Source organism: Hyaena hyaena, unplaced genomic scaffold (assembly GCF_003009895.1).
Source record: "Hyaena hyaena isolate Hyena2069 unplaced genomic scaffold, ASM300989v1 scaffold_95, whole genome shotgun sequence".
NCBI classification, from domain to species: domain Eukaryota; kingdom Metazoa; phylum Chordata; class Mammalia; order Carnivora; family Hyaenidae; genus Hyaena; species Hyaena hyaena.
Window position 1 is genome coordinate 2,995,037 of NW_024080727.1, and position 14,715 is coordinate 3,009,751.

The 14,715-nt window shown below is 46.3% G+C and overlaps 1 protein-coding gene across 1 annotated transcript in view; it reads left to right on the forward strand.

Annotated features, from left to right (window-relative positions):
- Window positions 1-206: 206 nt before the first annotated feature.
- The window catches only part of IGF1R (insulin like growth factor 1 receptor), a 307,618-nt gene continuing 293,109 nt past the window's right edge, over window positions 207-14,715 (forward strand). The window contains exon 1 of the mRNA XM_039235040.1: window positions 207-356. Coding sequence (XP_039090971.1) covers window positions 263-356 — 94 coding nt within the window. The 5' untranslated portion in view covers window positions 207-262. The remainder of the gene's footprint in view (window positions 357-14,715) is intronic.

Sequence of the window (14,715 nt, forward strand, 5' to 3'; positions counted from 1 at the left end):
GAGCCCTGGGCCGAGGCTGCCGGCGCTGAGGGGCCGCCCCGCGCCGCCGCCCGCCCGCTCGGCGCACCCGGAGGGTCCCCGGCCGGCGCCGCCTTTGGAGTATTGTCTCTTCGCCCCTGTTTTCGGAGGGGACGAAGACTGAGTTTGAGACTTTTTCTTTCCTTTCCCGTTTTTTTTTTCTTTCTGTTTTCTTTTTCTTTTTTGGTTTTTCTTTATTTTATTTTTTTTTTGAGAGAGGGGAATTTCGTCCCAAATAAAAGGAATGAAGTCTGGCTCCGGAGGAGGGTCCCCGACCTCGCTGTGGGGGCTCCTGTTTTTCTCCGCCGCGCTCTCCCTCTGGCCGACGAGTGGAGAAAGTGAGTATGTGCCCGCCGCCCGCGGCCACTGCGGGAACTTTTCCTCCGAGGGGCTGCGCCCTGTTTGCGAAACCCGAGTTGCCGTCGCCGCAGCTGTCGGGCCCCCGGGCTCGGGAGCGGCGGGGCGGGGAGCGCAGGGGGCTCGGCCGGAAGGCCGGAGCGGGCCCCGGGGCCCCGGCTCGGCGCACCCCCGCGCGGGAAGGGCCCCGGGGGGTTCTCTCTCGCTGGCCCGGGAGCCCTGGCCCGCGGGCCGGCTGTCCGGGGGCAGCGCTGGTTCCCCCGCGGCCGTGCCCGCGCTGGGACTCCGTCGGGGAAGTTCGCGCCGGGCCGGGCCCCTGCACCCGCACCTCCCCCCCCGCGCGGCGCGCCAGGCGGCGGTGACAGTTCCCGCGGTCGCGCGGGGCCCTCGCTGCCGGGGCAGCCGAGGTGCCCGGGGGCGGGGATCGGGTAGCCCAGCGGCCGCGGGGCTCCAGGGGGGAGGTGGCCGGCGGAGAGGCCCCGCAGCCCTAGGACACGTTTCCAAACAGCGCAGCGCGGCCTCGTGTGGCCCACGCGCTTTCCCTCCTTGGGCGTTTTGGGTTCCTGGCCTTTCCCTTCGCGTCACTTTCTCTCGATCCTCGGCGGGTTACCTGTCCCCGGCTTCCCGCGGCCGCTCTGTGCGGCTCTGGGGTGGGTGGGGGGGGGGGAGTGCGCCTTCTCTAGATTCTCGCCCCCTGGCCCCGAAAACTGAAAGGTCGGGGGCTCTGCATCAGTCCGGCTTTTCCGAGGAGCGCGTCTGGGCTCCTCGTCCAGAGGGTTCTGGGACTTCTCCCGGTTGCTACCCCGGGCTGTAGACGCCTCTCCTCCTGCAGACGGAGGCGGGGGGCGGTCGGGCAGCGTCCGACTGTGCGGGAGTGGGTGTGTGGTCCGAGCCGACGTGCGTTTCCACACACGTGCTCCTAGCGCGGGGCTGCCGCTCGGGGACACCTGGCCCCGGCGAGAGGTGTCGCGCGTCCGGGTCTGCGGCGGCGGGGGGTGGGCGGGAGGGTGTTTTGTTTTGCCAGAGCAGAGCCCTCGCCTTGGTTCGGTGGCCAGAGTTATGTTGCATTGTGTCTCCCCCTGCCCCGCACTTCCTTTGTACAAAGTTAATAAGCAGTATCGCTCCACAGCCGCTATCGCTTGCAATCTGAGAGCTTTTGTTTTGGTAGTGTCGGGTAGGGGTAGTGCGGGAGGGAGGGAGAACTTAGGGCCCCAGGACGGGTGGAGGGAGGAGGAGGAGGAGGGGGTTCTGTACTCAGAAAATGGAAGCGTGGTTAACTGGCGCATTCGCGATGGCAGGGGAATTTGAACACGATTAAAGTTTAAATGCAGTCGGGGAACTGGGGCTGGGAACGTTGAGGGCGTGTTGGTGAGTAATGTTTGCCGAGGGTATGCAGGTGGTGCCAGTTAACTTTGAAAAGTCACGACTGAGCCTCGCAGAGTGAGGGGGAGAATGGAGGGGGGGTAGCGGCGGGGGCTGTCTGGCCCCATCACGGGGGCAATTCCGAAAAGCTGTTTGTGTAAACAAACCGTTCTTAAGTGCCTTGGAAGAAATGAGTCCATGATGGAGTAAAAGGAGATTTTTACAGAATTCGTGTTTACTACACGGAGTAAGTCGCAGATTGAGGCCGGACCTTCCACAAATCTGAGCTCTCCTCCTCTTTGTTTTCTAAACTTTCAGCTCACTGGATTGGACGAAATGCTTTCTGCTCCCTTCTAAGGATTTCAGATGGTGTTTGGGGGGACAGAAGAGGGTTTCTAGGCTCTAAAGGCTAAATACAGTTTAGAAGACACAGGAGAGCTAATCCGTTTTTTTTTTTTTAAAGGCATGATATTGAAGTGTGTAACGTTTCTAGTTTTATTATTTAATGTTAGTACTGAAATTCACAACGCCAGTGATGGCCTTACCTCTTGACGAAGGAGTCGGGCATTTTAAAATAGGATGTCTTCTTGTTCGGAGCGATCTTCATGAACAATATTCTTTGTGAAAGGCGGCTCTTTCTTGAGAAAACAGGCAGGAGAAGGGGCATTTTCATGCATGTTTATAATACCGAGAGGCCAAAGCTTTTCTGAAGGATCCCTTGAAAATGGTTGGTTCCTGAAAACCTGATGGATGGTCAGAAGGGACCCTGACTCCTGCCTTGGTTTGTTGAAGTCCTGACTCGGTCTCTGCTCCTTCCTACAGCTCTGAAGTTTTCATGAGAAAAACAGCAGCTCAGTGTTTAACATGTGTTCAGTTTTTAGTGAGGAAGGCGCTAGAACCCTGAACTTGATGGAAATAAACTACTGAGTCCAATCCAGGACGGGTATTCTTTTAAAGGCTGTCTAGTACAGTGGTAAAAATTGGGACGGTGTTCGTTCCTATTGTGTTGGCACATTTAAGGATTAGTGTTTATTCTTTGAACACTGACACCTACTAGCAGTAGGGTGATTGTCTTTTAAGTCTTTCACGGAAAAGATGTAGAAGTTTTTGAGAAAGATGAAGTCGTGCAGACATGTTTGTTTTGTTATCAACATAATGTGAACAGAGCATCTGAATCAGGGAGGCTGGGAGGTTTTGAGTGATAGCTAACTCATCTGATGGCTTCTTCATCTTCTTTTTGTTTAATCCACATGTACTTTAAACATATTGGCCATCTCATTAAAAGGGTTCAGTCATCTTTCTGCCCCAGGCACAGTCATACCCTATTGTCAGAGAAATAGAAGGTATGTGAAAGGTCGATGGTTAAAGAAGTTGGTGTTTTATTACCAGAGGAAGAACTCAGAATAAGAAGGTTGGAAAGAACCTAAATAGCAAATTATAGTTTAGACTCTCTAGAGGGAACCAGCAAGTAAATGGTACTTTTGAGTAGGGATGGGGTGTGGGTCAGGATTTGAAGTTTAAAAGGTTATATGTTTGATTTGTCAGATCAGAAAACTCCAACCTTAAGAAATATGCTAAGGTTGACTGGAAGAACCTTAAAAGCATCATGTTAAGTGAAAGAAGCCAGTCACAAAAGACCACATATTATATGATTCTGTTTATACGAAGTCCAGAATAAGCAACTCCAGAGAGATTGAGAGTAGATCAGTGGTTGAGTACGGCTGGGGGAGGAGGGAACATGGAGTAACTGTTAATGGGAACGGGCTTTCTTTTGGGGGTGATGAAAATGTTCTAAAATTAGGTTGTGGTGGTGGTTGTACAACCCTAAATATACTAAAAATCATTTGCTTTAAATTAGTGACTTTTATGGGCATGCAAATTATATCCCAATAAACCTGTTTTTTTTTTTTTTCTCTTTTAAAGCAATCTGTGAAGGTTGTCAAGAATTCATTCTGTCACTTTGAATATAGAGGTTAGGTTAAAATTATTAAGTAAATTTGTTCAGCAAGTTGGCGTCTGTCTCTCTTTTATCTGTAGAGTTTTTTAGATCCACGTACTCTAGCAATACAACAGACTGATGGCTAATGTCACATAGGGGTTTCAACACCATGGGAGAAATGGACAGGAAAGAAAAAAATCCTGGTTATACACAGCTCAAGTAGGGGATTTGGGGGTTGGACTTAAAAAAACACAAATGCCAATGAAAGTCAGATTTGTGACAGTGAAATCCTTAACTGAATCTGAAACGAAGTTGATCTTTCCAAGATTAAAGTTTAGGAGCTGAGTCTGGAAGGCTTTTTGTATTTCCAGTTTTCCTACATGTGTTTTCCAACAAAGAAATAATGTACTGTTTTAAGATGGTAAAGAATTTCCATTTTCTTTTTTCTGCCTTTTTCTTTCTTCCTTTTTTAATTTCTTTCTTTCTTTAATATCCCGTATTAACTACTTGGGCAGTAAAGACTGAGGATGAATGGGGTGGGGTTTTTCTTTGTTGCTCATTTTATTATTTTTTTAAATGGCTCAGAATTGGAGCAGGAAACAGGATCTTTGTAGGCAATAGTAGTTTTTTCAGCGCACAGTATTTTTTTAAAATTAAAATTTCTTATGGAACAAAAGATTTAAACTTTTTTGCCATGCCCTTTTCCAGATTTACCTTGGCCTTTTAGCAGGAAAAGATGTGGAGAATAATGGTTGTTTACATTTGTTTTTGGTCTTTGTCTACTGCTTAGTTTACTAATAAAAATGCTTCTTGCCCTTCTTATTGTTGCAAGATCAGCACAGTAATGAAAATCAACTGTATCGTTTTCACTTGTTGCCTTAGAGTTTTGCCAAGGGGAGCCTTCCAGGGACAGTAGCTTCCTTTTAAATCTGGTTTCATTTGTTTTGTGAGAATGTGCTGTAAGAAGCAACTGAATCCAGCCAGCACTTATTGGGTACCTGCTGTATGAAAGCTGGACCCTATGCCGGGTAGTGCGTAAGCTTACAAGGAAAAAGGGCTTTGTCTTTGTCCTTGGGGCATTTTTTAAAACTCCTGCATGAAACAAAGTTGCTTTAGAAATTCAGATCTTTTTCAGACTCAGCACAGAATGCAGGGTTTTCAGATCGGCAGTGAACGGCATTCTAAAGGCCCCTTAAAAAACATTTCTGTAGACTTAAGATACGGAATAAGCCCATGTTGCTGCAACTTCTAGAGTCGTCAGCTGCACCATTTTAGCCTTCCTCACATATTGCCATCCTGTGGCAGTGGCATGGCAAGCCATGACAGGCCACAGGACACAATATCCATGTGTTACCCGTCAATGCCCGGCCTCTTTGCTTTTTTAGAACATCGGCTCTGACAGTTGTGACTAAAACCATGGAGTGTCGTCGTTACCTTTTGCCACCGCTTTAGGAGTCGCGGGTGGTGAACATGAACGCTGCACGGCGTGTTTTGAGTTGTATGGAAGATGGAACTTATTTCAAAAGTGTTCCGGAGTTCCATGTTGCTGAGCCTTCTGGACATAATTAGGAAACTTTCTTCACTGTAAGGCTTTATCATGGAAAAGAACTAGCTGTTCGTAAAGGTGGGAAAGGGTAAGGATAAGATAGAGGAGGCAATTAGATCATGGCTCATTTTTGTTTTCAGTCATAAAATGTAGAGGCTGTGCTGCTCTCTGGGTTGTGATTTACTCGATTTGTTTTCAAAACTCATTTTAAAATCCTAAGAAGAGGTATCTGTGCTGGCAGGCGAACCTGCATGAAGCTTCTTCTTTTAGCCAACCTGTGACAGGTGCTGAGTCCAAGAAATGCATTCCCATCAATTGTACTAAATATGTAATAGTTGCACACGTGCTTGAGATAGTTTCTCCATTTCTCTGTCCGAGATGTTTTGAAGGAAAATTTTGAAAGACAACAAAGTGAATAATGAATGAAGCACTCTGACCCCTCTTCTTCTTCTTTTTTTTTTTTTTTTGAGTTTATTTATTTATTTTTGAGAGCGATCAAGCAAACAGGGTGGGGGTGCAGAGAGAGGGAGAGAGAGGATCACAAGCAGTCTGTGCACGCACTGTCAGACCAGAGCCTGATGCGGAGCTCCAACTCATGAGCCGTGAGATCATGACCTGCCCCAAAATCAAAAGTCAGACACTTAACCGACTGAGCCACCCAGGCGCCCCTCTGACCTTGAAGAGGGTATTTCAGATCAGATTATCAGGAGGAGGTTTTCCCGTTATCTGGAAAGATAGATTTGGCTTGAACTTCAGGAGGGGGTACGTGCAACAGCCCCGATGTTTATGCACATTGAGACTTGTTGACGTTTGGGGAGCAGAACTGATTTTCAGTATTTGGAAAGAAACATCCAAGGATCTGTAAAAACTGATTTGTTCTGAGCAAAGGGCATGTGTTTTGTATAAAATTATTAGTAAACAAAAGATCTTTAAAAACAAGTCAGGTTGTTACCGCAATAGATGCATATTCCCTTGGCATGATGAGGTTTGTTTCTTTTGTTAAATTGCTATGGTCTTTTTTGACTCAAAATAGTAATATCTTTGATCTTGAGACTTTGAACTTTTGAAGACTTAGATTGTTTTCTGGTTTTCTTTAAATTTTTAAATGTTTTTTTAATCTATTTCTGAGAGAGAGAGACAACGTGAGCAGGGGAGAGTCAGAGAGAGAGGGAAACAGAACCTGAAACAGGCTCCAGGCTCTGAGCTGGCAGTCAGCACAGAGCCCAACACGGGGCTCGAACCCACGAACCGTGAGATCATGACCTGAGCCAAAGTCGGATGCCCCTGTTTTCTGTTTTTAAAGCATGAGTTTTACTCATGTTGAGTCCCACATCTAATTTTTGAAGATTTCCATACTTTTTTCAGTTATGCCAGTTTCACTCATGGCTTATGAAACTGATTCATTTCAAAATCTTAAGGAAATATTGATATTTCTTTACTTGAATTGACAGAGGTTTTTTTTTCTCTTTTTGTCAGTAAATGCATATCTAACACTTAGTGGGCTCAGGTTTTTAAGTTTAAAAATTCATTCTGATACCATAAAATATTTTACAGAAGATTTTAAAGGTATGAGTCAAACCATAGGAATCACTTGCTGTGTTTATTTAAAACACTAAAGAAACGGGATGCCTGGGTGGCTCAGTCGGTTGAGCGACTGACTTTGGCATTGGTCATGATCTCACTATTCATGGGTTCGAGCTCCGCGTCAGGCTCTGTGCTGACAGCTCAGAGTGGAGCCTGCTTTAGATTCTGTGTCTCCCTCTCTCCGGCCCTCCCCCACTCATACTGTGTCTCTCTCTCAAAAATAAACATTTAAAAAGTTAAAAAAAAAAAACAACAACTAGAGAAACAAACTAGTTAGCAAGGCTTTCATTCTTCTTTTTTGTGCCCATCAAGGAGTTTTAAACATATACCTTGCTATTCAGATTTTACTGGAATGCAACAGAAAGTTTTTTTTATGATGAAGGAAGGATACATGCTTACCATCGCAATAACTTTTACAAGGTATTGTTGCTGTTATTTATGACCTGGAGAAGTAGGTAGGGATGTAAGGGTTACATATTTACCCTCTCCTTGGTTAGCGCTGGTGATGGCTTACTTGGTAAATTGCTGGGGGTGTGTCCATGCAGCTGAGTGACTTTGTCCCACATATGATGACCGATGGTCTTGCAGCCCATACTTGCTTGTTTGAAATAGTTTGGTGGCTTAGCCATATGGGGAAAATGTGCACGCATATCACTGGGACCAGCAAATAGTGCAGAGATAGCTACGTCTGCCTTAGATCGCTCACATTACAATAGTCTGGATTTTTTTTTTTTTTTTTTTTTTTTTAGAAAAAAAGCACTTATATTTAAAGATTTAGAAGTATTCTATTCCTGGTCCAAAGGGTTCTTGGTGGTGGGGAGGGGAGGAAGGGAAGGAGCTGAAACTTTATTTTATTTCACTCCTCGCTGTCTTAGTCCCCTGAACAAGACAGGCATCTACTTCAGTAATAATTATATAATAAAAACGCTACTCGTTCATAATTGTGTGTATTTCCGTCCATTCAAATTCTGACTGTTGTAAATACATTATTGTTTCTGTCTTGTGTACTCTTGTATGGCTACTTTCTTGTTAACCTGGCGCTAGCTTTCTTTAAACTGGCTTTGGAATTACTTGTCAGTTTGGCAATTCAGGTATATGCATACTGCTGTTTAAATTACTTTTGACATGGGAGAACAAATATATTTTGACAGCTTTAAAGTGTAAATGTTTTATAGAGCAGAACTTTAAAATTTTCCCAAGATATTTTGGATGCCTACTTTCAGCCTGTCCTCCCGTGTAAAATACAGCGGGTGGTGTGTCTCTGTAAAATTGATCCCTGGAAATAACATATTTGACTAAGTAGATGAGACAGCACCAATTTGGGTTAGGCAAATTTTAGTTAATAGCTTTAGTTCATAGTTAAGGAACAGAAGTCTGATGATATTTAGGGGGAGAAAAGTTTATGTATAACAGCTTCCCCCAAATTTGAAGTATCTGAGTCGCTTTTAGTAACTTTCTGGAAAAAAGTAGGAAGCCTAGAGAGAAAGCCAAGGTGTGCGGTCCATGATCCACCTGGCAAATCGTTTTCTATGTCATTAGCTTTATTTAGATTGTTAAGATCTTCGTCACCTGTGCTTCGATTAATCTGTGGTGTCCTGAATTTATTCTCGCCATATTCTTTTCCTGGGTCTCCTCCTAGTGGGATAATACACAAGCTCACAGACTCAGGATTTGAAAGAGAAGCACAGATTGCCATGAAAACAAGTGAACAAAGAGACCAGTGACAGAGGAAGGTCTGTTGTTGAGCTTTCCTCAGTCCTGTCGTCTGATTTCTGCAGACAGCGAATTCATGGCAAACGTTAGGTTGCAACATGGTATCGTTTGCTTCCCGGAAATTCTTTTGATATCATTGCCTTACCTGGTTGGGAGATCTGTTTGGGATTTTCTTTCCGACATGTACCTCAGCAAGATTTCCAACAACTGTTGGATCAGGATGGAATTTCTAGTTCAATTTCAGTTCTTTGACCCATTCGTTTCTGGGGAGACTGGTTAGTTGAATGTTTCTTTTCTACCTCACCGAGTCCCTTGAAATCATTCAGATTTGCTCCTGATTTTAGCTCCATCCTGGTCCCGTCCAGACCTGCATCATGGGTCCGAGGAGGTGCTTAGCTTGGCCTCTGAGCTACTTCGTCTACTTTTACTCCTTTTCCTTCTTTCTGGTGTGATGGATGGGCCAGCCTCAGATTCCCAGCGTGTGCCTTTTGTGGAGCTGCATTGTGGTTCAAGAATCAAGTCCAAGGCCGCTCACATTGGGCAGTAATAAATACATCCTCAGTAAGATGGCCGTAGGGCTGCTCTGGTAATCCCCAGCACCCACGCTTTACCTCTGCGGTAAACAAGTCGTGCCATCCTGTCTCCATGGCTTTGTTCCCGCTGTGTTCGTGGTCTCGCATGTTGTTTTCCTCTCTGCCACCCCCATACGGAATAGCGGAAAAGTGGAAAGTGCTACTCCCGAGAGCAACATGGTCACCTGGTTTGAGTTTCTCCTTCGCTGCCAATTAGGTCGTTGGCCCTGAACAAATTATTTAACTTTTTTGAGTCTCAACACAAACATAGAGATTTAAAATAGTGGGAACATTTTCTCCTTTTCTCATTAAGTGGCAACGCAGAAACATCATCTAATATATTCAGAAAACTAACATCAGAAAAATTGGGGGGGGTGTAGATTTTTATTTATTTTTAAAAATCTCTGGGTTTCAGACAGATCTGTAAAACAGGGAAGGATGGTAGCTATCTATTGTAATGCTAAATCAGGAAATTCACTTCCTCCAAATACCTTTCTATGGTTTTAGAAGATCTGAGATGATACACTTTTGTTTCTAACTCCATTCCTCTTCCTTCATGAAGCCTTTCAGATTGTTTGAACTTCCATAGACCTAACCTCCCCCTCTTAACTCCCTTTGAGTTCATTACTACTACTGTGCTGGTTAGCAGTGATTTGTTTTGTCCGGTACCTGAGCTGTCGTCATTTTATGAGGCTGTAGAGAGCAGAGGAGCCAAAGAGTTTGCTTTGAAATCTCAGCTCCTCAGTAGTGAGGATCTCAGGCTAATTATTTAACCTTCCTGTGCCTCAATTTCCTTGTCTGTGAAACTGTAATTTTAATAGGACCCACTGAATACACTTGTTTCTAGAAATTAAGTGAATTAATACATATGTCAAGTGCTTAGAACAGAAGCTGGCACTTACTAAGCCCCTCACACTTCATCTTCCTACTGCTCTTAGAGCTGTGACATTCTTGAACATAGGTCTGCTTTGATAATTCCAGGAATGTAGGACATACTAGATACTTGACTGATCTTGTATGTAGTAGGTGCTCAATAAATGTTCTACAATACAATTTTAAGGTGCTTAACAGGATGCATTTTGCTTGTTAAAGCTCAGTAGTATGATTTTACCTATTTTCAGCCAATAGTGGTAAACCCCAGCAGCTCACCTTCCACTTCAGAGATCTGTGTATTACGCTTTCTCCCCTAATTCTTGCGCTAGTCCATTCCTGCCAGCGCCTGAGAAGTGTCCAGTGCCCACCTCACTAATGCGTAGGCGACACCTAGTGGCCAGAAGAGAAATTCAGCCTCTTTGGTGACTGATTTAACCCTGCTAGTGCCCAAGAATGAAGACGGCAATCGCCTCCTCCCTCCCCACTCGCATCCCTTAGGTTTTGTCTTCTGGCTTGGTTCCTGGGGACTGGTAGCAGGAGAATGTGTGGACCTCAGGCTTCTGTAGAAACCACTGGAATATGGTTTTGGATTAAGATTGCTGTAGTGTGTCAGCCAACTCCTTTAAGAAATAGCTACAATTAGGGTCTTACTAAGTGAGGTAAACAAATTTGGCAGAGTCCTTGTATCTGGTATACCTTTCACAATACAAGATTTAGGATGTTTTTACAGGACTTCAATACAACGTTCTAAAATATTTCTCTTGAGATTAGAGATTAAAAGAGAAAAAGCCCCACTAATTCATTTTGAAAAATAACGCAAGATCCCCATTGCTCTATTTATGTGGTAACACTTAAATTATCATTCTTATGGATGTTGCCTTGGGCAATTTTAGGTAGTTAAGATGCTCACCAGTCAGAATTCCTAAAGGAGAATAACAGACACTTTGTTACTGGTGTTAGGTCTCACATCAGATGTATTCTGTTAGATATCTTTCTCTATTTGGTTTCATGCTTTTTTGGTATTTTGAGAATCCACTTTCTCATCTCCTTGGCTGAGACTATACTTCCTGCATACATGGTCACTCCATTTTACGTTTTGAAGGTTGTAGACTCATTTCCCCAGGATTGCTTTTTATTACTTTTACTCATTTTATTTTATTTGCCTTTTATTATTTTTAATCTGGAAATCATTTCTTTGGCTATCGGAGAGAGGACCGCAGCGTGCCAATATCTCAGTCGTTTTGAGCAACTCCTTGGGCTCCTTCTCAAACAGGCTGTACTTTTTCAAGGCTCTTTTCCTTGGCAGGTGGCAACCTCTTTGCTTAAAACAACTCTTATCAATTTGTGCTCTGGAAGACTCCTCTGATTCACCCTCTCCAGTGGTGTCCTTGGTTCTGCATACAGGGTGGTCATGTGACACTCTGTAGCTCTGAGTACCTTGCCCCGTGTTGTTACCCCCCCCCCCCAAGTGGCTGGGGAGGACAATGATAACACCTTAGTCATCTGTGAATTAAGACCTCAAACAGAAGACTTCTTGGGAGGATTGGCCCCCTCCTGCTCCCCTTCGCATTCACTGTGAAGCGTCTTGATAACAAACGTATTACCATCTTTTTCTTCCGGCTCTGCCAGCAGAAACATCTTACTGTGCTAGTTACTCCTATGTGGAACTCGAAAGCAATAAACTTATCTTTAAAAATCAAACTTTTGGGGCGCTTGGGTGGCTCAGTTGAGCTTCCAACTTTGGCTCAGGTCATGATCTCGCGGTTCATGAGTTCGAGCCCTGTGTCGGGCTCTGGGCTGACATTTTGGAGCCTGGAGCCTGCTTCAGATTCTGTGTCTCCCTTTCTCTCTCTCTCTGCCCCTTCCCTGTTTGTACACTCGCTTTCTCTCAAAAACAAAACATTATAAAAAAAAAAAAAAAGAACAACTTTCATCCGGCTTTTTGGCACACTGAGGTGAATAAAAGTCTTAAAACTCGAGGAAAAGCCCTGTGTCAAGGCTGCCTCATCCCTGTGGAGGGAGGCCTTGTTCTGCAAGTTCCCTACAGATAGGAATTCATGACTCATGTCGACCAGTCGCTGGTGGTGGGCTTCACTGGTAGTGGGTGCCTGACTGCAGGCAGGCGCTCAGGCCGGGTTGGGCTGTGTTGTGGTCAGGCGTGGCCAGAGGACCCCTGGGTCCAGCCTCCAGGCCAGGTGGATGCTTCCGCCTCTGTAGCTGCGGACCATGTGCGCTCTCCCTTCTGAACCATAGAGCAGGCCTCGGTCATTTCTCATGACTTGAGTGACCTCCAGATCCCAAGACACAAGGTAGGGAGAGATGGAGTGCTTTGAAGGTCTGGTTGGAACCAGCAGAAATACCATGAACAGACATTTGCTTCTGTGGCCGTGTTCTCTCGGTGAGGCCAGTGAACTTTTGCCTTGGATGCTTACAGGGCCGGCAGCCAATCCTAAAAGGCTTTCATCACTTGAGTGCCCCCTCTCCTGGGCTCTGGCCAGGGCCTTCGATTGGCCTCATTATGGAACCACTGAAGGTGAAGTCAGCTCCCCGGCCCCCCACCCCCGGAAGTTTACTTGTCTCAGATGGCGTGAAGAGGGCTCCTGAAAGTAATTAACACCTAAGAAATTATCCTTAAAAGCTTCGTGCTCCCGAGGAGACTGGTGAGGCGGGATATTTCTTACGGAAAATGTAAACATAATCATTTGAACCTGGCATGTTAATTTCAAGCGTACCTTGTTAAAAAAAAAAAAAAAAGTGTCTTGTAAAGTTGCCCTGTGAATGTTGCACAAGGTGGATGTGAACTCGCCAGGACAAGCCAGTACAGCGCCCGCCTTTCATCTGCCCTTGTCAGTGGAGTTTGCATGTGCACAGCGCTGCCTTTGAAGCGTCTCCTCAAATGCCTCACTCTCTCCCTCTCTCTGATGCAGGGAGGCATATTGGGATTGGGAAGGGGGGAGCTATGGGCCTCAGTGTCCCCATCTGCAGTTTGGGGTATTTGGGATGCTATGAAGATGAGCGATAATGTATCTGATGTGTCCAGCACAACCAGCAAGTAGAAAGCATCCAAAGGCATGTTTTGTCTGTCTCTCTTCCACATGCCAGGATGGCCCTGCTGGCCTCTCGCCAGGGCACCCATCCTCTGCCTGTCTCCCCAGATCTGGGCATCATTGCCCCTCAGGGACAGAACTCCTTTCCCTTGTCTACAGTGAAGTTTTAAGCTCCTGAAGTCTGAGCCTCTGGAACCACTAACAGGCTGCCTCTCCAAGCCAGAAGAGAAGTTGCCTTTGAGTTAACTCAGCCTGGCTCACATGCACCCTTACATTCAAGGTCATGGCCCGTCTAATGAGGAGGGCGGTGGGGAGGATACAAAACTCTGTTTCTAACATCAAGGCCTCCAGCGGCCTCAGCTCCTCTGAGAGCCTGTGGAGAGCACGTGAACTACCTTCTCCTCAAGGGGCTTACTCTCCCGTTGGGAAAAGTCAGATGCTGGGGAACGGTCCCAGGCCGGTGTGTTCAGGGCTTAATCCTGGGATGCTGACTAGTGGGGAAGTGTGTGAGCTGGAGGGGTGCTGTCGTCAAGCTACGGAGGAACCTGAGAAGGTGTCAGGGAGTCTGACTAGGGTTCCAGGGGACTGCACTGCTGGACGGCGGTACCATTAGCATTGGCATTATTAGCACTGGTGAAGACTCAACCATGGGTAGAGAGAGGGGAGCTTTGAAGCCTTTTGAGCCCTGGAGTGGACATGGTAGAAGGGTGCTGGGGAGGCTGCCCTGGCCTCTTGACAGGGTCAGGATTGGGGGGAACCAGAGATAGAAACCCCAGGGTGAACCACTGAAGGGGTAGATGGGGGAGACCCAGGGAGAGCACCGTCCAGTGAGGCACTTGACATAGCAAAGCCCTCCGGAAACTGCCTCCCTGGACTTCAGAAAAGCCTGTGGAGGAGCGCTTACCTGTGTCAGGGGCATCAGGGGTGCCTGGTAAGGTCAAGGGCGAGCACTAAATCTGTGGAAATCAGTACACAGCCTCCGGACTTACTCCCAAAGTGAAACCTTTTTTTTTTTTTTTTTTAAATGTTTTTTATTCTAGGGGAGAGAGAGAGACAGCATGAGCAGGGGAGGGTCAGAGAGAGAGGGAGTCACAGACTGAAACAGGCTCCAGGCTCTGAGCTGGCAGTCAGCACAGAGCCCGACGCGGGGCTCGAACCCACGAACCGCGAGATCATGACCTAAGCGAAAGTCAGACGCCTAACCGACTAAGCCACCCAGGCACCCCCCAGAGTGAAACCTTTTCAGGTGACTGCTCCCACACTCATCGCCAGGGCACTGATGACCCTTGTTTCCGTCCGAGCTGGGTCGGGTGGACCTGAGTTGGCCGTGGCCTTGGCTTACTGTGGTTGGGATGGACAGGGAGGGCCCCCTGCACCCCCACCCCCCTGCTGTGCTGGCAAACCTTGCTGGCAAACCTTGCAGAGCTATTTCCAACAGTCACCACACAGGCTGAGAGGAATGAGGAATGATTTGTTTGAAAGAGGATGCCAACTTTGCGTCCAGGTCTGGGCTTTGCTACTGGTGCTTTTTAACTCCTATTGATTTATGTTTGTAACTCGACTGGGCACATTGTAGTTCTCGATGAGAAGCAATCACCAGTGTTTAGCCCGCAGTCGGTGCTCGTAGATGCGAGCGGCCCGTTCTCTACGACTGTAACTGTTTTCACTGGACAGATACCATTAAAAAAAAAAAAAAAAAAACCC